The sequence below is a fragment of the Ammospiza caudacuta genome, chromosome 6 (assembly GCF_027887145.1).
Source record: "Ammospiza caudacuta isolate bAmmCau1 chromosome 6, bAmmCau1.pri, whole genome shotgun sequence".
Lineage (NCBI taxonomy): Eukaryota > Metazoa > Chordata > Aves > Passeriformes > Passerellidae > Ammospiza > Ammospiza caudacuta.
In genome coordinates, this window is record NC_080598.1 from 64,611,400 (window position 1) to 64,635,869 (window position 24,470).

Genomic DNA, 24,470 nt, shown 5'->3' on the forward strand with positions numbered 1-24,470 from the left:
AGATCCTGACCCTCCCCTGACACAGTGTGGGGCTTGGAAAAGCCAGGATGAGCTGGAGTCAAAAATATTCCAGGTAGGGATTCCTCACTGGTGCATGGTTTGTAATGGTTACAGTTGCCAACGTGGCTCAAAGTGTCCGTTTTTAAAAATATGTAAAATCTTATCTACAAATACTTTGATTGGTCTGCCCAGAGAAGCTGTGGCTGCCCCTGGATCCCTGGAAGTGTCCAAGGCCAGCTTGGAGCAGCCTGGGACAGTGGAAGGTGTCCCTGCCCATGGACAAGATGAGCATTAAGGTCCCTTCCAACCCACACCACGTCAAAAAACCCCACGATGTCAAAAAAACCAATCCAAAGGGGAATAAATTTGACAGATTTGCCCACAACAGCAACAAATCCTGGAGCTTTTCAGTGTCTTCCCAAAGGACAATGTCCCGCAGAAGCAACGTTCCTGCTCCAAACCCCAGACTGAGCTGGCAAAACACAGACCCAAAGCTCAGGGAAGCCAAAGAGCCCAAATTTGTGCACCCAAATCCAGGGAAAAGGACCTCAGTGGGACACTCACACCCTGCACTCCAGGCTGGATACTCTGCTGTTCCCACACACCGCTCCTGAGGGGTTTTTGCTGTTTAATTTTAATCACTCCCGCCACGGAGACGCTGCACCACCTCCGGGGGGTTATCTGTGAGCTTTAATTACGATTTCTAATTTAGATTAGCAAGCCCTGCCCACAGCCCCGTGAAACCTGCCTGCTTCGAGCTAGCGGTGTATTCACCGCCTCGGAGAAATAACAGCGATATAATATTTATCTATAATAGGTATGCACAATATTTTGTTATTCATTTTGCCCCTCAGACACGCTGGGCCGCGTCCCTTCAGCCATTTCCCCCTCAGCTCCCCGCAGCCCTGCGGCTCTGCCCGCCCCCCTCACACACCACAGCCGGGGGCTCCTCACGACACCTTCTCCTGTCGCGACATGCCCGAGCGCAGGGCGGGCCCGGCGGGCTCCTCACGACACGCTCAACTGTCGCGACATCGCGGCCGCCCGAGCGCTGCCCGCCGCCGTTACCGGCCCGGCCCGAGCCCGCCCCGCGTCCCTCAGAGCCCCCCGAGCCCCCCGCGGCCCCGCGCCCGTCCCGCTCCTACCGCGGCCCCGCCGCTGCCGCTCCGCCGGCCCGGCCTCCCTCCCTCCCTCAGCCGCGGCCGCGCCGCAACATCCGCCGGGCGGGCGGCACCTTCCGGCGGCAGCGCGCAGGCTCCGGCACCCCGAACCCGGACCGGGCACCGGCACCCCGGGATTAACGCTGCGAGTGTCTGAACTGTCCCAAAATTAACACTGCGAGCATCTGAAATACCCCCGAACCCAGCCCGGGGCACCGGGCAACCCAGGATTGACACTGCGAGTGTCTGAGCTGCCCCAAAATTAACACTGCGAGTGACTGAGGTGCCCCCAAATTCACCCTGAGGGCACCGGGCACCTCAGAATTAACGCTGCGAGTGTCTGAGGTGCCCCCAAATTAACACTGGGAGGTCTGAACCGCCCCAAAATTAACATTGGAGCACCTGGGCATGCCAAAATTCACCCCGAGGGAACCTGAACCGCCCCAAAATTAACACTGGGAGCGTCTGAAATACCCCAGAATTCACCCTGGGGGCATCCAGACACCCCAAAATTAATGCTGGGAGCACATGAACCACCTCTAAATTCACCCTGAGGGCACTGGGCACCCCAAAATGAACCCCTGGAGCTTCTGAACTGCCCCGACATTAACACTGGGAGCATCTGAACTGCCCCACAATTCACCCTGAGGGCACCGGCACCCCCCAATTCACCCCAGGGGCACAAGGGCACCCCAAAGTTAACACTGGAGCACCTGGGCACGCCAAAATTCACCCTGGATGCATCTGAATCACCCAAAAATCACCCTGAGGGCACCTGAACTGCCCCAAAAATTAACACTGGGATCATCTGAAATACCCCAGAATTCACCCTGAGGGCACCTGAACCACCCCATATAACACTGGGGCACCTGGCCACTCCAAAAATCACCTTGGGGGCATCCAAACAACCCCAAAATTAACACCAGGAGCATCTGAACAACTCCAAAATTAACACTGGAGCACCCAGGACCCCCTAAATTCACCCTGGTAGCACCTGAACCACCCCAAAAAATCACCCTGAGAGCATCTGAATAACCCCAAGATTAACCCTGGGGGCTCCTGAACTATCCCAAATTAACACTGAGGGCACCTGAATAACCCCAAAATTAACATCACAGCACCCAGACCATCCCAAATTTACACTGGGGACATCTGAACCTCCCAAAATCAACACTGGGAGCAAAACCAACCATGAGGGCACCTGAACACCACCAAAAATTTACCTTGGGGCATCAGAAGCACCCCAAAATTAACCTCAGGGGCACTCGAACCTTTGTAAATTCACACTGGGGCTACTTGAACCCAACAAAATTCCCACTGGGGGCATCTGAAACCCCCAAATTAACCACGGGGGGCACCTCAGCCCTCCCAGAATTAACCCTGAGGGCACTTGAAGCCAACAAAATGAACCTGGAGGCACCTGGGCCCCTGCAAATTAACCCTGGAGGCAGCTGAATCAACCAAGTCAATCCCAAACCCCCAAAATCAGACCCTGGGGGGCACCTGAGCCCCCCAAAATCAAACCTTGGGGCTCAGGGGGGCATCTGAACCCCTCCTAAAAATGAGGGGCAGGGAGTTCAGCACATAAAATGAGGCTGTTAACATAACAAATCACAAAAATTCCTTTTTGAAACAAATTTGATCCCCCCAAAGCTCTTTTCCCCAAATAATTAATTTTTACAGACTTTAAAACCATCAAAAACATGTCCAAATGCCTCTTGCTTCAACTCTCTATAAAATTTTAATGACTGTGTTCCTGTTAAGTAAATATCTGAAACAGAAAAATAACCAGTACTACATTTGCTTTTTTTTTTAAACAATAAATAAACAACTTTGTTGTTGTTGTTTTTTTAACAAGAATGAAATATAAACTTTGCACATCCAAAATACAATATACAACTTATTTCCAAAAGGATTTCCTGATGACAGAAACAGTAAAACCAGGTGATGAACTGAAGTTTTCTGATAGAGACCAGGTGGTGTTGCAGCTTTTTCTTCCAAGTTCCACAATTCCCAGATGGATTTTCCTATTTGGAGTGTGAGGTGTGAGGCTCCAGGGTTGGATTTTGGTCAGAGCCTGGTGGAACCAACATCTGGGGGTGGTAAATTTGTTACCTTTAAGATTGAAAAAGTGTGAACATCCCCAAGACACCGAGGTGAATTTATCTTTTTGGGTGTAAGGCCAAGGAGGGTTTTTAAACTCAAACCATATTTTATCCAGCTGAAATGGATCCTTCCAAAAGAACAAAATGTCCCCTTCCAAAAGAACAAAAGCTTGTGAGGGCTGTGTGGCCAAAACCACGAGGGCAGAGGTGAACAATTATCTAGAAATGAAGTTGGATCAGTTTTCCATAACGCAGGAAACGAGAGATTCCCAAGAAAAGGATTTGTTGTCAAACTTCCCTCAGGAATCCAGCAGAGCTCTGAACACGCCCTGGAGGTGTCCCACAGCTGCCTGCCCTGCCTCATGTGCTCTGCAGCCGGCTTTGTCTCTCAGTCTCAGCTTTCCTCTCCTGCCTGTGGGTCATGGCTGCCCAAAATGTGATTTTTTTCAGCACTTCCTGCACAAGTTTGGGTGGCAAACAGGGAATTTGCTTCTCCAAGAGAGCTGCGTTCTTCCCAATGCAGTCCAGACAAAGCCTGAGGAAGGGAAATAGAAAAAAAAAAAAGAAAAATTGAAGTAAATTATTTATATTCTACAAATGACACCTGGCAAAAGCTGATGTGCATTAATTACAGGTGTTAATTACAGGTGCAGGAATTACACAGCACCAGTGATTCAACTGCTGTGCAGCACCACACACTGAAGGGCTCAGGTATTTCCTGAGGAGGAAATTGGGAATTTCACCCCATTTCTGCAGGGGCAGGTGCTGAAACAACACCTGGGGTGGTGGGAGGTGTCCTGCCCATGGAACACGATGGGATTTCAGCCCAGCCTAAACCAGTCTGGCATTCTGTAACTCCAACTCACCTGAGCAGGGAGTAAGGCTGAGTCTGAAATATCAACAAGTCACTGCAGTGACCCTGAGCAAGAGAAGAAAAGAACCATGAGAATGGCAAACAACTTATCCACCCCAGCAATCCTCCACATCAATGTCACATTTACTATCACATGATTTAGAAATATCCTCCTTGACCACGATTTATAAGGAACCTGAATTACAAATTCCTTTTTATTCTGTCAGTCAAGAAAGCCTCAGGTGGGGATTCCTCAGTAGTGTGTAAATTATAATTAATTTATAATCTGTGATGTGTAAATTATAATAATTTCCTCAGTGGTGTGTAATTTGGAATGGTTTCAGTTACCAATTTGAGCAAAGCTTTAGAGCCAAACTCGATCTGATTTGGGATTTTTAAAAAAAATTAATTAAAATCAATCAATTAATATATTTATATACTGAAGTTTTCCTATAGAGACCAGGTGATGTTGCAGCTTTTTCTTCCTAGTTAAATTAATTTTCTTCAATTAATATATTAATTAATATATAATATTTATTTCTTTATTTGCCCAGAGGTTTTGGACTCCCCATCTGTGGCAGTGTCCAAGGCCAGGCTGGATGATGCTTGGAGCTACCTGGGATATTGGGAGCTGTCCCTGCCCAGGCTGGGGTGGATTAAATGGACTTTAAAGCCCCTCCCAACTGAAACCACTCCATAATTTGGTATTAATTACAATTATCCCAGTGATGGGATTTGTTGCTCAGTTTACTGACCGTGTCCATGAAGAGCAGATCATCCTTGCTGCCCCCAAACACCATCACTTCTCCCTCCTGCCCCAGGCAGGCTGTGTGCCACAACCTGCAACCAAACACAAAGAGTCAGTGCCCAAGGAACGAGGGCTTGGGGGTTAGCAGCAAGACAAAACCATTATTTCAGAGGTAAAAAATAACACCTTAAAACTTATTACTTGTTTGTTTAATAATATAAAGTAAGAGAGCAGTGTAACTCCCCAGCAGACCAATATATTTTGTCATTATTTGACTTTTCTGTATTCTGGGCATATCAACTTTGTCTTATTTATCACCACAGTGGAAAATTTTTTGGCAACTCTACAAACCAAGCTTTTGCCAAGCTTTTCCTTTTGCAATTTTCCACTTTCTTTGGTTCAGCAGTACAATTTTCTCATGGCTTTCAGCCTGGGGGGTGCTCAGTGCTAACACTTGGATCTCCAGTTCTCCTGTTCCAGTCTTGCCCTTCCCCCAGAGAGTCTGGGATCACTTGCTGTGAGTCAGGAACTTCCAGCACACCAAGGGAGTTTGATCATAAAAACCCCACAAAAGCAAATCCTGACTTTAGAACTTTCAGAAAGATCCTGCCCCTTCAGCAGCCACCCCTGGTGGGGAGTTTATTTTTATTTTTCATGATTAGATTTTTCTGCTCTATCACCACTGCTGATGGACTTTAGAGCCACTGAAGCAAAATCAAACACACCGCTGAAGTTTCATGCAAAAATCAACGTTCCCACTTTCTCTCATCAGTCCTTAGCAGGTTCCTCACCTTTTCCCTTCCTCATACCTGTGCCAGATCTGTCTCTGCCTGCTCTGCATTAGGGAAATCTGGGCTTGGTCACGGAGAACACGGGGAAGCCTTTCCTGCCTGGGCTCTGCTGACATCCTAGCTCGAAACCTGAGGCTTTTCCTACTGCCTGAGAGCTCCTGGCCTCCCATGGGCTGCTCTAACTTATCACCTAAACATTCTAACAAAGCACGTTATTCAATCACACAGGGCTCCAGCACACAGCAGCATCACATGGCAATGACAACATGGGGACCCAGGGGTTAAACACTGGGGGCTCACTGAACCCAGCATGCAGAACTGGAACCCGTGGAGGGGAGAAACAGGATTTTCTACAGTTAGGGGAATGAAAATATGGGGAATCCAAAGGTTAAACACTGGGGGCTCACTGAACCCAGCATGCAGAACTGGAACCTGTGGATGGAGGGAGAACGGGATTTCCTACAGTTAGGGGAATGAAAATATGGGGAATCCAAACACTGGGGGCTCACTGAACCCAGCATGCAGAACTGGAACTCATGGATGGAGGGAGAACAGGATTTTCTACAGTTATGGGAATGAAAATATGGGGAATCCAAAGGTTAAACATTGTGGGCTCTATCCAACCCAGCATGCAGAACTGGAACCTGTGGATGGAGGGAGAACAGGATTTTCTACAGTTATGGGAATGAAAATATGGGGAATCCAAAGGTTAAACACTGGGGGCTCACTGAACCCAGCATGCAGAACTGGAACTCATGGATGGAGGGAGAAACAGGATTTTCTACAGTTAGGGGAATGAAAACATTGGGAACCCAGGGGTTAAACATTGTGGGCTCTATCCAACCCAGCATGCAAAACTAAAATTCATGGATGGAGGGAGGAACAGGATTTTCTACAATTTTGGGAATGAAAACATTGGGAATCCAGGAATTAAGATTTGTATTGTATTTCAACCCAGCATGCAAAACTAAAATTGATAGACAGAGGGAGGAACAGGATTTTCTACAGTTATGGGAATAATAATATGGGGAATCCACAGGTTAAACATTTGGGGCTCTATTCAACCCAGCATGCAAAACTGAAATTGATGGACAGGGAAAAACAAGATTTTCTACAACTTTGGGAATGAAAACATGGGGAATCCAGGAGTTAAAATTTGTATTTTATTTCAACCCAGCATGCAAAACGTTGGCTGAATAAAACTAATTGACAGGAAAAGGAATAGTGTTTTCTACCAGTTATGGGAATGAAAACAGGAGGAATCCAGGGGTTACAGTTTGTTTCTATTCAACCCAGCATGCAAAACTAAAATTGATAGAGGAATAGTATTTTCTACCAATCATGGGAATGAAAACATTGGGAATCCAGGGCTTAAATACTTGGTTCTGTAGTTCAACCCAATGCAAAACTAAAATTGATGGACAGAGGGAGGAACAGGATTTTCTACAATTTTGGGTATGAAAACATGGGAACCCAGGGGTTAAAATTTGCTCTTTATTTTAACCCAGCAGGCAAAGCTAAAAGTGATGGACAGAGGGAGAAACAGGATTTTCTACCAATCATGGGAATGAAAACATTGGGAATCCAGGAGTTAAAATTTGTATTTTATTTTAACCCAGCATGCAAAACTAAAATTGATGGAAAGAGGGAGAACAGTATTTTCTACCAATTCAGGATCACCTGAGAAGGCAATTCTTTAGAAATTGCTAAAAGTGGAGGTTGAAGGAAATTATTCTGTACAGAATTTAGGGAGGGAATCAGAGTTGCAGGAACATCAGGAAAGGACACTAATAAATTTCATTTCAAAGTAAGAGAAATAAATAAAAGAACTACACACAGATGTATTACTCTGCATTTGAAGAGCAGCTGAACTGATTTAAAGCTTTTCCAGCTGCAGAAAATACAAAGTTATGGAACAAATAGCTCACACTTAAGCTTCTGGTGTGGTTCCTTTTATCCCTGGACACATCCCAGTGTCACCTGCTGCAGGTGGCCCTGCCCTGGGGGATCTCCAGAGGTCCCTTCCCACCCTAACAATTCTGGAATGGAAAAATCTGTGGTTTCCTGGAAAAACCCATGGCTTCCTGGAAAAACACGTGGTTTCCTGGAAAAACCCGTGGTTTCCTGGAAAAATCTGTGGTTTCCTGGAAAAACCCATGGCTTCCTGGAAAAATCCATGGTGTCCTGGGAAAATCCATGGTTTCCTGGAAAAATCTGTGGTTTCCTGGAAAACCCCATGGTTTCCTGGAAAACCCCATGGTTTCCTGGACAAACCCATGGCTTCCTGGAAAAACCCGTGGTTTCCTGGAAAAACCCGTGGTTTCCTGGAAAAACCCGTGGTTTCCTGGAAAAACCCATGGTTTCCTGGAAAAACCCATGGTTTCCTGGAAAAATCTGTGGTTTCCTGGAAAAACCCATGGTTTCCTGGAAAAATCTGTGGTTTCCTGGAAAAATCTGTGGTTTCCTGGAAAAACCCATGGCTTCCTGGAAAAATCCATGGTGTCCTGGGAAAATCCATGGTTTCCTGGAAAAATCTGTGGTTTCCTGGAAAACCCCATGGTTTCCTGGACAAACCCATGGCTTCCTGGAAAAACCCGTGGTTTCCTGGAAAAACCCATGGTTTCCTGGAAAAATCTGTGGTTTCCTGGAAAAACCCGTGGTTTCCTGGAAAAATCTGTGGTTTCCTGGGAAAATCTCTGGTTTCCTGGAAAAATCCATGGTTTCCTGGAAAAATCTGTGGTTTCCTGGAAAAATCTGTGGTTTCCTGGAAAAACCCATGGCTTCCTGGAAAAATCCATGGTGTCCTGGGAAAATCCATGGTTTCCTGGAAAAATCTGTGGTTTCCTGGAAAACCCCATGGTTTCCTGGACAAACCCATGGCTTCCTGGAAAAACCCGTGGTTTCCTGGAAAAACCCATGGTTTCCTGGAAAAATCTGTGGTTTCCTGGAAAAACCCGTGGTTTCCTGGAAAAATCTGTGGTTTCCTGGGAAAATCTCTGGTTTCCTGGAAAAATCCATGGTTTCCTGGAAAAATCCATGGTTTCCTGGAAAAACCCGTGGTTTCCTGGAAAAATCTGTGGTTTCCTGGGAAAATCCATGGTTTCCTGGAAAAACCTGTGGTTTCCTGGAAAAATCTGTGGTTTCCTGGAAAAATCTGTGGTTTCCTGGAAAAACCCATGGTTTCCTGGAAAAATCTGTGGTTTCCTGGAAAAACCCGTGGTTTCCTGGAAAAATCTGTGGTTTCCTGGAAAAATCTGTGGTTTCCTGGAAAAACCCATGGCTTCCTGGAAAAATCCATGGTGTCCTGGGAAAATCCATGGTTTCCTGGAAAAATCTGTGGTTTCCTGGAAAACCCCATGGTTTCCTGGACAAACCCATGGCTTCCTGGAAAAACCCGTGGTTTCCTGGAAAAACCCATGGTTTCCTGGAAAAATCTGTGGTTTCCTGGAAAAACCCATGGTTTCCTGGAAAAACCCATGGTTTCCTGGAAAAACCCGTGGTTTCCTGGAAAAATCTGTGGTTTCCTGGGAAAATCTCTGGTTTCCTGGGAAAACCCATGGTTTCCTGGAAAAATCCATGGTTTCCTGGAAAAACCCGTGGTTTCCTGGAAAAATCTGTGGTTTCCTGGGAAAATCCATGGTTTCCTGGAAAAACCTGTGGTTTCCTGGAAAAACCTGTGGTTTCCTGGAAAAACCCGTGGTTTCCTGGAAAAATCTGTGGTTTCCTGGAAAAATCTGTGGTTTCCTGGACAAACCCATGGTTTCCTGGAAAAACCTGTGGTTTCCTGGGAAAACCCATGGTGTCCTGGGAAAATCCAGGAGGTTTTGGGCTTTGCTTGAAGGAGGGGATGTCCTTTATTTAGTTCTAGGAAGATTTAGGTCCAGGAAAGCTCCTCAGCCCCAAATCCCAATGGGCTCAGGGGCCCCTGTCCCTCCCAGCACAGAATGGAATATTCCAGCACATCCAGGGAAAATCCCAGCCCAGGGAAGGTTTGGCTGCTCCTGCTGTGCTGGCATTAAAGACTCTGTCAGAAAAATATCACTGATCATAAATTGAGTGTTTGGTGGGGCTGAGGGCTGAGTGCATTTGGGCTTGGAAGAGTTTTTAGGGTAAGAAGCAGAGAAGTTGGTTTAGCTGTGGTTGTTGTGTTTCAGAGACAGCCCAGAAAAGGATAAAACAGGAAGAAAATTAATTTATTATTTCAGTAACAAGGCAGGGAGGAGCAGAGCAGAACTGGACATTTTTGTATCAGAAAAAAATGATATATTATGATATAAATATTGTAATTAAAAATACATTGTGCTAGATATTATGATATAAAATTGTGCTGGGAGTTCCTGGGTGAATGCAGGGAATGAATTCAATGAAAATCTGAATATTTACTATCCAGAGCAAATCAGTTCAATAGTTTTTAACTTAGAAACACAGATCATGATTCAAACACTGGGTTCACACTCAATTTTGCTTTTGAACAATGAAAGAGGAATCAAGTTTTCCATGGTCTCTCCTCCCCTGTTTCTAATAATTTAGAAATATTAATGAGCTTGTATTGTTCTCCTTGGTTATTTATTCCTTCAAATTTTATGGTTTGATTATAGAACAATAATTTGGTTACAGAGCACCAGGTCAGTTGGACACCCAGATCCTTCACCCAAAAAAATATCTTTTCATGCAAAAAAGCATCAAATACACAAATTAAAAATGAGGTATGAAGGCAAAAAAAGGTGTTAAAGCAAACTATTTAACCCCACTGCATTAATATTCTAAATTATTCTTTAAAAATACAGTTCAGGAATTTAAAAACTGGTTCATTTTGAGAAAGGATTCAATTCCAGCACACAAATTTCTGTTCCTGTACCTGGGCCTGCTCTTGGGCAGATGGGTGAGCTGCTTCCATCCATTTGTTGCAATGCTGTGGATCCAACCATCACCTGCAACGGGAGAATTATTATAATAATAATTATTATAAAGCTCATTAATGGGTTTTGGGATAAAAAATTGGTTTTTTGTTCACACAAGCAGCTCCAAGAGCATGTTTATTTAGGTAGCAGGAACATCAGCACTTTATGAAGCTGCATCCTTTCACTCTTTGTGATTTAATGTTGTCCCAGAACCCTCCCTGCACTGAAATCTGGAATTAAAACACACCTAACCCTTTTATTTTGAGTAAATTGAGGAAATAATTTCCTCCCAGTGGGTTTGGCTGTGAAATTACTATTTATCTTCAAATGATTTTTGCCAATTTCAGTTTTTTTCATGGAAACAAGCTGCCTTTTCTACAAAAGCGACTCCTGCCAACCACCCCAGCCCGTCTGTGTGATCTGAAATGCACAGAGAATCAGAATTGCATTTTTCCTCTCCATTACTCACTCAAAGGAACATTGTCAGAGCTTAGCCCTCCAAAAAGGAAAAGCCTGTCCTCCCCTATGGGGGTCAGCGTGTGCCAGGAGCGGTCCCTGGGCTTCTCTCCACTGATGTTAATCCTGGGGAAACAAAGAAACAAACCCCAAACCTTCAGTCAGCGCTGAAATTGTTTCATGGTTTCATTTAAATTTATTTGGCAGAAAATTTCAGTTTGTCCTAGAGCCATGGTGGGTGTTTCCCGGTGCAAAAAGAGATGAAATACAGAAATAATTCCATGTACATGCAGGAACAGCTCACTGAGATCAAATGGATGAATCCTGAGGGGCTGCAGGCTCTCCACTCCAAGGGAAAGGATTTTAAGTGACACCAGGATTTGTGGTTTTACCTCTGATCCAAAAGCCACCACTCCTCACGCTGTGAAATAAACATCAGTAAAGGGGGGATTCCTAAGTACAGAACGGATGGAGGTTTGTTATTGGTAAAATTCATTTGAAATCTATTTCAGCTGAGCTGTATTGAAATTGATTTTATTTTAGTTGGGTTTGCTTGAGAATGTGAAGAGCAAAGATCCTGATATCCCAAAATCCAGTAAATCAGAGATAATTAAACAGGGACTGCACAAGTGCCCTGCTCAATCTGGCACTCAAGGCCAAGCTGCAGTTTTGTTTGAATCCAAGTGAAGAAAATAAACTTTTAAAATTGGCCAAGGGACAGCCTGGACTTTGATGGTTAAAAAAAAAAATCAAACAGATACTGATAATGGATAAAATTTCAATTTTCATGCACAAGAAATTATCTCAGTACCAGAAATAACCAAATATTGAATGACTTTAGTAGAGCTCAAGGCAGGGAAAGCAACTTGGGCAGTGCAGCTGAAATGAATTTTGCAATCTGCTGCTGGATGCTAACCCTGGGTCAGCAATTCCTTCAGAAAGCTGGGCAGAGGTGAGCGAGAAAAAAACCTCCACTGTTTAGTAAATAAAATCATTATTTATTAATAAATAATTATTAGATCCTTTTGTGATCAGAGTAATAAATAATAATGAATAAATACAAACACTTTATCTCCTGTGAGGTGCCAACAGCAGCAAACACTGAAAACTCTTTTTTTCCACCAATATCTTAATTTTTTTTCTTTTTTCAGTCTTAAATCTTTTTTTTCAGTCTCTCAAGGACTCTTTGCAGAGGTGCTGCAAGAGCTGAACAGAAGATTCCTAAATTACAGTGATCCAATATGTAAGTATATAAATAGAAATATTTATATGCAAATTTACAGTTGTTCAATATGTAAGTATATAAATATAAATATTTATATATAAATTTACAGGTATCCAATATAGAAATATATACATAGAAATACTGATATATAAATTTACAGTGGTCCAATATGTAAGTATATAAATAGAAATATGTATATGTAAATTTATAATGGTTCAATAGGTGAGTATATATATATATTTATATATAAATTTACAGTGGTCCAATATATAAGTATATAAATAGAAATATTGATATATAAATTTACAGTGGTCCAATATGTGAGTATATAAATACAAATATTTATACATAAGTTTACAGTAACCCAATATATAAGCATAGAGGTTTTTATATTTTTAATATATAAATTCACAGTGATCCAATATATAAATATATAAATAGAAATATTTATATGCAAATTTACAGTTGTTCAATATGTGAGTATATAAATATAAATATTTATATATAAATTTACAGTGGTTCAATATGTGAATATATAAATATTTATATATAAATTTACAGTGGTCCAATATGTAAAGTATATAAATATAAATATTTATATATAAATTTACCGTGATCCAATATATAAATAGAAATGGTTTTATATAAATTTACAGTGGTCCAATATGTAAGTATATAAATAAAAATATTTATATATAAATTTACCATGATCCAATATATAAATAGAAACGTTTTTATATAAATTTACAGTGGTCCAATATGTAAGTATATAAATATAAATATTTATATATAAATTTACCGTGATCCAATATATAAATAGAAATGTTTTCATATAAATTTACAGTGGTCCAATATGTAAGTATATAAATATAAATATTTATATATAATTCTACAGTGATCCAATATATAAGCATATAAGTATTTATATTTTTAATATATAAATTTACAGTGATCCAATATATAAATATGTAAATAGAAATATTGATATATAAATTTACAGTGGTCCAATATGTAAATATATAAATACAAATATTTATATATAAATTTACCGTGATCCAATATATAAATAGAAACGTTTTTATATAAATTTACAGTGGTCCAATATGTAAGTATATAAATAAAAAATATTTATATATAAATTTACCATGATCCAATATATAAATAGAAACGTTTTTATATAAATTTACAGTGGTCCAATATGTAAGTATATAAATATAAATATTTTTATATAAATTTACCGTGATCCAATATATAAATAGAAATGTTTTCATATAAATTTACAGTGGTCCAATATGTAAGTATATAAATATAAATATTTATATATAATTCTACAGTGATCCAATATATAAGCATATAAGTATTTCTCTTTTTAATATATAAATTTACAGTGATCCAATATATAAATATGTAAATAGAAATATTGATATATAAATTTACAGTGGTCCAATATGTAAAGTATATAAATATAAATATTTATATATAAATTTACAGTGATCCAATATATAAATAGAAATGGTTTTATATAAATTTACATTGGTCCAATATGTAAGTATATAAATATAAATATTTATATATAAATTTACTGTGATCCAATATATAAATAGAAATGGTTTTATATAAATTTACAGTGGTCCAATATGTAAGTATATAAATAAAAATATTTATATATAAATTTACCATGATCCAATATATAAATAGAAATGTTTTTATATAAATTTACAGTGGTCCAATATGTAAATATATAAATACAAATATTTATATATAAATTTACAGTGATCCAATATATAGATAGAAATGGTTTTATATAAATTTACAGTGGTCCAATATGTAAGTATATAAATATAAATATTTATATATAAATTTACCATGATCCAATATATAAATAGAAACGTTTTTATATAAATTTACAGTGGTCCAATATGTAAGTATATAAATATTTTTATATAAATCTACAGTGATCCAATATATAAGCATATAAGTATTTCTATTTTTAATATATAAATTTACAGTGATCCAATATATAAATATGTATTTTTTAATATATATACTATACTAAATAATGGATACATCTTCTGAGCTTTTCTTGGATCACAATATGGAAATAACTTGAATTTTGGAAAAATCTTCATTTTTTAGGGATTTCATGGCCTTTTATGGAAGAGACCTTTCCCCATTTGTGCTGGAACTGCAGCCATTAAAGGCAGCATTCAAAAGCCCCAAAAGCTGGGATTCCATCTGGATAAATGGGGGCAGGCTGCAAACGAGGGTGAAATCCCTCCCTGCTGTGCTGCAGCAGAAGCTCAGTCTCCACTGTCAAAATTCAACCTATGGAAATGAGAACCCAGCAGCTGAGGAGTCCCCAGCCCCTCATTCTCCTCTTGGAAAAGCTGCAGGAGCAGCTCTGCATATTTAACAATGTTTCCATCTTCTAAATTCGGTTTGAAGTGTTACAAAAGCAAACTTACCTTCCAGACCAAGTCCAAGTGTCTAAATTCAGGCAGTGCAAATCATTCATTCTGGTTTGCTACAACAAAGAAATAAAATCCCACTCGGGTTATTTTAGGCAAACAATAAACCAAATATTTCAGTGAGGCCTTCCTGGGACAGAATATTCCAAGCACCAATAGTTTGAAGAAATCTGTACCCACTTGCCTTAACATAAATCCGAATTATGAGGCAGATGAAAAGCTTTTCTCCTCACAAAAACCATGCAACACTCAGGAAAGTGCCTGGCAGAAATATTTCCAGTCATGCAACAGCACTATGGGGCCAATTTTAGCTTCTAAAAGTGAAGAATTTGTGGGACTTTATCCAGTTCCTGCAAATGTTTTTAATTTCCATCCACAGAACTCCTGGCAGGGCAGTGCAGAAGGTGTTGGACTCTCCTTGGCTTTGTGAGCAGAAGTTTGGATCCTCCTGTCTGGTCACTACTCCTTGGAGTATCCTGGTAGTGCTGTACTCTGGCTATTCCCAGAAATGTCCATCATTTGTGCTTTTCCCTCTTTTCCTTTCACCAAGTGACCATCAGCAAGGTTCATTTAGGACCCTTTAGCATTTGCCATTAAAATCAAATGGGAAATGTTCCCTCTTGCTCATCTGCCCGGGCTTGGAGATGGAGAAGTCTCTGCCTGCCTGGGAGGTGGAGAAGGTGATAAAAGGATTTCTCTGCCTGCCTGGGAGCTGGGATTCCCCTGGGAGCTACAAACACCAGCTGGGAAGTAGGGAAATGGTTCTTGCCTTACCTTCCAACTCCTTTTCTCCCTGGGCAGTCCATAGATCTATTAGAAAAAGGATTTTTCTCCAGGTGCAGATCCTCTGGGGCAGAGCCAGGCTGAAAGGAGGGCTGGGAGCCAGCAGGGAGCTGAGGGAGCCCAGAGCTGCCCAGCACAGCTCTGGGAGATCTCTCAGGGATTTCAGGAATAACACAACTCCTCTGCCAAGCACTGCCAACCCTGCTGGGCTGGGAGGGGAATGGGGAGCAGCACTTTGGGGAGGGACACAGCATAAACACAGCAGATTGTGAGGGTTTGGGGCATTGCCTAAAAACAACCTAAAAACAACCTAAAAACAACCAACTGTGGTCCAGCTGCCAGATCTGTCTTCCATGACTCCTCTCTCCACTTCCCTACTCCTTCCTTTGAAATCATGAGGGGATCAAATCATCCAAGCTGAAAGCAAAATGCAGTTGGGATCTTCTGGGGACAAACCCAACTTCCTGGCCTCTACAACTGGGAATAATCATGTTGGAGTAATACAATTTGATATAAAGGATATCTATCAGAGAGTTGCTGCTATGGTGAAAATTAAGGTTTCAAGAGGATCCTGTTCAAGACCTCCTCGCTGACTTTCCTTTCCTGGGCATTAGGCAGAAGATGGAGAAATTCTCTTTCCTGCTCCCTAGGAAATCAGAAAACCTTTGCATTCTCATGGTTCAACAGCTGGGCAGATGCAGAATTACAGCAAGCTCATTTGGAATCCAAAACAGCACCAAGTGTCCAAGACTGAGACTTTGACAAACAAAGCCCCTTTCTGCCCCAGCCCTCTCTGGGAAGCTGGAGCACAGAGTTTTACAGGAGCACCACTTGCACAGCTCTCCTGCAGCTCCTCATGGATTTATCCTTCCTGCTCTAATTCATCATCCTCTGCCAATCCTAAAATGATTTTTAATTGGTTTAAGAGCACCAAGGCTCCTAAGAGGGCTGGAATTTCCCTAGAGCTCCAAGGGCTCCTGACACCCTGCTTATCTCTGCAAGTTGATTTCTGTGAGCTCAGTGCAGGTCAGGCAGGAGCTGCCTGACCCTCTCTTAAAGCACCAAGAGAGGCTTTAAGGGTGCCCTTGTTGCCAGGAATTCTGCAAGTGAGGCTTTAAGGGTGCCCTTGTTGCCAGGAATTCTGCAAGAGAGGCTTTAAGGGTGCCCTTGTTGCCAGGAATTCTGCAAGAGAGGCTTTAAGGGTGCCCTTGTTGCCAGGAATTCTGCAAGAGAGGCTTTAAGGGTGCCCTTATTGCCAGGAATTCTGCAGCTCTCCCTCCTGGATTTCCAAGCAAAAGCTATTCCAGCTCCAAGCTTTGCCAAGAGAAGGACTGCAGCTCCATGGATGCTCTGAGCTTTGCTGACAGCAAATACAAACATGCTGACATTAAGGCACCAGATGTGTGAAGAGCTGCTGCAAAGACTTTGGTTTATTTACCTCATTCTCAACATGAAACTTTTCCACTTCAATCAAACAAAAGACTCACATCAACTTCTGGACTAACTCTCCTTCCTTCCCACTTTCTCCCATTTCTGTTTTTCCAGGGGCTTACCTGAAGGAACTGAGTCCACATAACACTTCTGAGCCTGTTTTCAAATGATTCCTGGTACAACTGATTCTCATCATCATCATCACCATCATCATCATCTTCTTTTACCAGTTCTAGCTCCAAGTTTGGAAAAAGGTGCCCTTTCCTCCCAGAAAGATGAATAGGAGAAGCCTCATGACACTTCCTGGCCCTTTCTGGTTCCTTGCAGAGCCTTTTCCCTGGGAAGATTTGTATTATGGTGAACTAGAAGGAGAAGGAGGAGCAGAGCAACCCCATGTTTGCTCCTCAATTTCTGGAGAAAAGCAAAACTTCATCCTTTGGGCAGGAATTATTCCTGGGGTCAGGAAATTGAGTGGTTTCCTGCTGTCTTTAGCTTTTTCTTTTCATGACTTACATGAATTCCTCAAGCCCCACTCAATGTTCCCTCAGCTTTTTTATGTTTCCTTCCATTTATTTCTAGGACAGAAAATGGATCAATAATGAGAATTACACTTGCTGCTCTCCTACAGAATTAAACACAGCTTTCCACAATTTCTCTCCTCTCTGACACGGCTTCCCAAGTGCTTTCACTGAAATTTAGCAAGATTTTAAGGAAGCTGAAGAAAAAAAAAACCTTTTAAGATCAGAATGCTGCAGTCAAACAGAAGCCTGAGGGTAAATCCTGCGAGGGCAGTGCAGAATGAGAGGTGAGCTGCAGCTAAATGAGAATTGCAGGGGCAGAGGCTGCAGGGGAGCCCAGCTGGGGCTGCAGAGCAGTTCAGGAGTGCAGCGAGGCCGGGGTGGGCACAGAGCCCTGGGGAAGGAGCTCTGTGTGCTCAGGAGGAGCTGCCAGGGCAGCACAAACCACCCAAGGCACCTTTACAGCCCCACATTTGGGGTTTTTCCTCCCAGCTCCCTGAGGGAGGAGCAGGACTGGGCTGTGAACAGCTGTGAGCACACAGCACAGGGCTCACAGAACTCCGATTTTCCACTCTCCTCCAATCTCTTGATTTCCTCCAGTTATCTGCAAACCCACTTTGGCCAAAGCTCTGGGAGGTGCTGAGTGCAGCTCTCTCAGGCTTGAGGAACAATTCCAGAGATCCTGAATCAAAGGTCACATCATGGCAGGAACAAACAGGATCCATTTCAATTCTTTGCTTTTCTGTTTGCTCTGGAAAGGCACTTAAATAAAAACTTCCTGCAGGTGGGAAGTGGCTGGACATGGTGTGGCCACTCTGAGCAGCAGGAGTGCAAGGAGTGCAGATTAGAAAGGAATGTTCCAGCAGGAAAATCAGGGAATGGGGAACAAAGGGCAGTTTTACACTGCCCAGTTTGCCAGGATTTGGGAATACAGGGCTGAGGCTGTGGCAGCTTTCCAAGGTGGAGCTGGAATATGTTCATTCCCAAACTAATTCCTTCTCTTTTTTAGAGCACAACTACAGGAACACAGCACTGGGGGCTCTCAGAAGCTTCTTCACTGTCAATTTTGGAGATAGAAAACATCCAGGCTCATCCTCTAGCTGAGTAGGATTAAAGGATCTAAATCAGCTGTAGTGAAAAGAGCTGAAAACTTCCATTAAAATAAAACACAAGAGTGCACAGTCACTGAAATTGGGAGGTTTTAACTTGCCTTACAGGATCTGTTTCTCACATCAGTGCTTCAGCAGAGAGGAACTGAGCAGAAAATCTCCTTTAATTAGCACTGGAGAAATTCCAAGTGCTGCTGAGAGGTTTGAGTATCTCCCTGCTTTAATCAGGGGGGTGGTGCCTGTGGCTTGTTTCAGTTAGAAAGAGTCAGGGAGATAAAAATTACACAGCCACATCCAACCCTAAATTATTTATGCACAGATTGCATCCTTTTGTCCATGACCTCTTCCAGACATCTCTATTTCAGTCACTTATGTGCAAAAACTGGCAAAATTCAATTAGAAAGCCAACTCAAATCTGTTATTTACCACACAATCATCTGTGTTTTACCTTTTCTGGGACAATCATTAATATTATAGACTGAAATATTCTTCTTTTTGTAGAGGGTGATGACAAGCAGCATCCTGCATACAGAGCCCTGAACACCCAGGTTAGGCCAAAAGCATTTGGGATTTTTTTTTTTCTTACTACAAAATGACAAGAAAAAAAGAAAAAAAAAAAAAAACTTCCAAAAGAATAAGATAACTGCTAAGAAAATATTGAATTACCAGCACTCGTCCTCCAAAGATGTAACCTTTGTTTCCCAGCACAGCACATGTGTGAGCTGCTCGAGGCTGAGGTGGATCTCCACCCTGGAAGAACCAAAATAATCCTTCAGAACACCACAAAACCTCCTGGACAGTTTTATTTGCTGATCTACAAACCATCAGGAAAACCTCTGGAAATCACATCTTAAAATTTGATGTTATATCCACGTGCCAAAAAGTCCTCCCTGTGTAAATCAGAACTGAAGGCGGCAAAACTGAAGGTGGCTTTTACTTTGCAATGGGAATTTCACATTTTGCATTTGGTTTTAGAGGGATTTTAGAACATCCTAAATATCATAAAAAGCTGCCAGACACTCTTGAAAAGACACAACTTCTGCTGAGTTCTTATATAAACTCAGCTGGGTTTTATGAATTTTCGGGAGTATTTTCATCTCAGTAAGGCAGAGCTCTGCTGTGAGAGGTTTTCCATGGGAATTGTACAGGGATACAGATTTGCAGATTTCCCTCTGCTGGGAAAACTGGGAATGCTCCCCTGGAGAGGAGAAGGCTCCAGGGAGAGCTCAGAGCCCCTGGCAGGGCCTGAAGGGGCTCCAGGAGAGCTGCAGAGGGACTGGGGACAAGGCATGGAGGGACAGGAGCCAGGGAATGGCTCCCAGTGCCAGAGGGCAGGGATGGGTGGGAGATTGGGAATTCCCAGATTTCCTGTGCTGCCCCTGGCAGTGCCCAAGGCCAGGCTGGGCACTGGGGCACCCTGGGACAGTGGGAGGTGTCCCCAATTTCTAGAGCACAATCATGATTTAAAACTCAGTAAAATCCAAATTGAGACTAAAAAGCACTCACTCGAATTGTTGGCTGAGACCAAGTCTGTGTGGTTGTATCAAAAACATGAACGTCATTGTGCCATCCCCAGAATATCTGTCCTTCCTAAAAAAAAAGAAGAAATTTTAAAAAATATATATTTTATTTTAAAAATATGTTTTTTATTTTAAATATATATTTTTTATGTTAAAATCTTGCTGCTTATTGAAGGATACAAACCTGGAAGGGATCTGTCCAAACAGAAATTACACTAAAATAGGCAATTTGATGAAAATGTGTGGTGATATTTTAAGGATGCTGCAGCAGCTCAGATCCACCTGAGGGTCAGCAGCACCCAGGGATGTTCAGGCTGTGACACCTGAAAATTGGCCTTGGGCCCCAACATCAGACACTGCAGCAAATTTCACCTGCTAAATTTCATTGTAACACACTGAGAAATTGTGAAAAACCAATCCTTGGGTGTCAGTCCTTAATATTTGATGTCAGGAGATTTCTGTCAATGCTCTGCTCAGTCATCTTTGTATTAATTTTAAGAAATTACTGTAGGAAAGTTGATAATCCAGGCATCTTTCTGGAAAATAAACTCAATAAATTAACTCAGAGTATTTGTCAGCTAGCCTTGGGAAGGTATAAATGCCCTAATGTTTCTCCAAGAAATAAATTATAAAAATGATTACATTTAATTATAAAAAATGTTTAAATTTTCTGTGATTTTCAGCTTTAAAATATGCCTTCAGATTAAAATCCAGCATCTAATTCACTGCACTCCAAGGCCAGCACTGGCAATTTGGAATATGTGGAACAACCACCACTCCCGACGTGCAGCATCTGGAATTTCAAACCTCAATTTCAAATTTCAAATGGAATTTCAAACCTAAAAAAGATTCCAAATTTGCATTTCTTCTGATGCTATAAATAAAAGAAAAATCAGATTTTCATGCTCATCAAGGATGATAAAAATGATTTTTTTTAATCAGAAATCAGCGGGAATGGGGGAAGCTCTTACCCAAAACGCATCGTGGACATCGAAGCAGTCGCTGAGCTCGTTGTGCCTCCTGCAGCCATAACCTCCAAAATAAACCAGCCTGAAACAACAAAACCAGCTCATTCCTTTGGAAACAAGTTAAAATGAATCACTGCACTAATGAACATTTTGGGTTATGCTGCACTGGCAGCGATACCAGCAATGAGAATATTTTGTGCTGCAGCTGAAGGTGCAAACCCAACGAGGGGAAGGCAGAGCCTCAGCAAACCTGACTGAAAGCACACAAGGAAATGACTCCAGACACCTCAAAGTCTCTGCTCCTTTCTCCAAAAGTTCATTTCCAGTGCTGTTCTCAGGCAAAAATGGAAATAAAACCCAGGAGAGTGAAATGCCTCCTCTCCTAGTGAAGTTCCTGTGCTCCTGCTGCATTTTTTATTTTCTGTGTCCAATTTTTGGCAAGAAATGTTCCCAAGATTTGTCCCACAGGACACAAACAGGTTTTTTTTGGCTTAAAATTAAATTTTTTCAACCAAGCACTACAGAAGGACCCTCACACAGCTCCCAGCCCAATATTCCACCCAGTAAAGGGCCACTCATAAATAATCTTTATTTACATCAAAAGGTTCCACTCTATTATCTGAACCAGGTGATTTTCTCAGCATGCAGGTGACACAATGCTTTGAATAAATGCATTTAATTTTGAATAATCTTGTGTTAAAGCTAGGGAGTTGTTCAAATATCTGTATTTCCCTATCTCTGCAGTTAAATTAGAATTACTAAACCAAGATCTGGCACCCAGGGGCATTGCACAGTTATACAAAACCTCTTTAGATGTGAAGTCCAGAAAGAAATAAATCATTTCCATCTGATAATGTGCACTATAAATCACATTCTGACCTGTCTGTAACACATTTAATAATAAATCACTGACAGGGCACCTGCTTGTGATCACTTCTCCCTCATTATCCAGACATTTTCCATAACAAACAGAAAGTCTGGAGTATTTCTGTTTTCTAAACACACTCAGTCACTTTTCCAACACAAATGTCCAGGCTGACTCAGCCTTGCAAGATAAAGATAATCCCTGAAATGCCTCTGCTGTTAAAATCCTTGGAAATCCACTAAATGGATTTATTGCAGGTAAATGGAATGCTTCAAATAATGAATATTGCAGAGAAAGTAATTTTATACTGTTTTTTCATATACTTTTTTTATAATTTTATACCTTTTTAATGTGTTAAAATTATCTAATAGATGCATGATTGCTTTCTAAAGTGGAAAACATTCCACAAATTTGCCCTAAATCTCCCAGCCCTCTCCTAAAATGGGGTTTTATTTACCATTAGTTCAGCTCACCGTTTATTTACCACTGGTTCATGTGAGGAAACTCTGCTACAAAGTTATTACAAAATCTCCCAGCAAGTCAAGCTAAAAATCAGAGTTTCCTCCACCCCAACCCTGAGTTCTCTTCACTTTTTAACCCTTTCTCTCTACAATTAGGACAAATCAAATATTTTTAATATTTTCAGTATTTTTGTACCTGTTTTTGTACACCCAGCAGGAGAGTTTGTCCCGAGGTGTGGGAGGCTGACCTTTAAAATTTGTGATTTTTTTCCACCTGTAGGTTCCGGTTTTTGTTCTCAAATTGACATAATAGAGCTTGAAAGGGAAGAAAAATGACAATGTTTTCAGAAAAACCACAAATCAGCACCAGAAAAAACAACCCACCACCCCCAGAAGGCTGGGAGTAAAAGAGGAACTGGCAGTGGGTTTAAAAATGGGAAATACACCACAAAAATAAAGTGGAGAATTGGCAGAAAGTTCCAGCAGAGGCTCCATTTCACTGATTTTCTAGTCAGACTAGAAAATTTCTAACTTTATTTCTATTCAATGATTAAACAACTCATTTAATCTATTTTCTTAATTCAGTTTTCAGTTACAAGGAAAGCTGGTAGCTCTATTTTAACCTTAATTATTACCTGATTATTTAAATCAGTGAATTGCTATCAAAGAGCAAAAAGAGATTTTCAGAGATTAGTCCCAATTTAGGTTATCAGAATATTTTTAAAAAACCAATTGGGGAAAGCAGTGGCATAAATATAGAAGGTTTCAATAAATAAAAATTTCTCTTTAATTCAAATAAAAAGACACCAGATGAGCAGTATTAGCACTTTATAAAAAATACAATATTATGGAAAAAAAGAATACAATACCCTATTGCTGTATCCTCTGTCATCAAATCCCCCAAAAATGTACAGCTTGCCATTGATGCTGGCCCCACAGCTGCCTGACATGGAGGTGGGTAACTCCCCTTCCATCAGGTGCATTGTCCTGCAATTAAAAAAAAAAAATACATTAAACCCCTTCCAAGCTGGCAAAATGGAACAATCCCAAAGAGATTTATTCAGAATGTTTAGATTTAAAGGTGAAAATCCAGTTTGGGCCATAAGTAGGAGCTGCAGGTGAAGTTGGACTCCTGTGGTGGAAGAGAAAATCCCAGGTGGATGTTGGGTGTCTCTAAAGTATCTTGATTTTCTGGAGGTGAAATTCACATTAGGAAAGCTTCAGTAGAGCTGAAACATTAATTATTCAGGATGTGCAAACATTATTAACTCCAGGAACTCCTGAAATGAGAATCTGGCAGTGCTGCATGTCAGAAATGGAAAACTGAGGAGAGCTCAGGCAGGCCAGGAGATCCTGGTTAAACAGAACCTGGAAAATTCTGTGTAAGCCTGATCCCTCTCCTGATCCCTGGGAGCACAGAAAGGAAAAGCAGGGAGTGTGAAAGGCTTTGGGCAGCCCCTTCCCACAAAAAGGGACAGCAAATCGGGGGTCATGGGGGAAGAAATGGGGGAAAAGGGGCAAGAGAGAAAAAGGGGGAAAAATGGGGCAAGGGAGAGAAAGGGGGAAAATGGGACGAGAGAGAGAAAGGGGAAAAAATGGGGCAAGGGAGAGAAAGGGAAAAATTGGCACAGAGAGAAAAGGGGGAAAATGGGCAAGAGAGAAAAAGGGGAAAAAATGGGGCAAGAGAGAAAAAGGGGAAAATGGGGCAAGGGGAGAGAAAGGGGGGAAAATGGCACAAGAGAGAAAAAGGGGGAAAATGGGGCAAGAGAATGGGGGGAAATGGGAGGAGAGGAAAGGGGGGAAAAGAAGGGAAGGGAGAAAAGGAGAAGGAGAGAAGGAGAGAAGGAGAGAAGGAGAGAAGGAGAAGGAGAAGGAGAAGGAGAAGGAGAAGGAGAAGGAGAAGGAGAAGGAGAAGGAAGGAAAGGAAAAGGAAAGGAAAAGGAAAGGAAAAGGAAAGGAAAAGGAAAGGAAAAGGAAAGGAAAAGGAAAGGAAAAGGAAAGGAAAAGGAAAGGAAAAGGAAAGGAAAAGGAAAGAAAGGAAAGGAAAAGGAAAGGAAAAGGAAAGGAAAAGGAAAGGAAAAGGAAAGGAAAAGGAAAGGAAAAGGAAA

At 41.5% G+C, this 24,470-nt stretch overlaps 2 protein-coding genes across 3 annotated transcripts in view; both read right to left on the reverse strand.

The window, feature by feature from the left end:
* The window catches only part of KLHDC2 (kelch domain containing 2), a 12,577-nt gene extending 11,374 nt beyond the window's left edge, over nt 1-1,203 (reverse strand). For both annotated transcript variants that reach the window (XM_058807053.1, XM_058807052.1), the window contains exon 1: nt 1,146-1,203. The gene's annotated coding sequence lies outside the window, so the exon portion shown is untranslated. The remainder of the gene's footprint in view (nt 1-1,145) is intronic.
* A 1,675-nt stretch (nt 1,204-2,878) lies between these two features.
* Nucleotides 2,879-24,470, reverse strand: part of KLHDC1 (kelch domain containing 1) — a 26,366-nt gene continuing 4,774 nt past the window's right edge. Inside the window, exons 2-12 of the mRNA XM_058807700.1 lie at nt 23,232-23,349; nt 22,559-22,677; nt 21,040-21,118; nt 20,055-20,138; nt 19,215-19,298; nt 14,705-14,763; nt 11,028-11,140; nt 10,516-10,588; nt 4,874-4,958; nt 4,132-4,184; nt 2,879-3,800 (exon numbers count right to left, since the gene is read on the reverse strand). Of these exons, the coding sequence (XP_058663683.1) occupies nt 3,626-3,800; nt 4,132-4,184; nt 4,874-4,958; nt 10,516-10,588; nt 11,028-11,140; nt 14,705-14,763; nt 19,215-19,298; nt 20,055-20,138; nt 21,040-21,118; nt 22,559-22,677; nt 23,232-23,349 (1,042 nt within the window). The 3' untranslated portion in view covers nt 2,879-3,625. The remainder of the gene's footprint in view (nt 3,801-4,131; nt 4,185-4,873; nt 4,959-10,515; nt 10,589-11,027; nt 11,141-14,704; nt 14,764-19,214; nt 19,299-20,054; nt 20,139-21,039; nt 21,119-22,558; nt 22,678-23,231; nt 23,350-24,470) is intronic.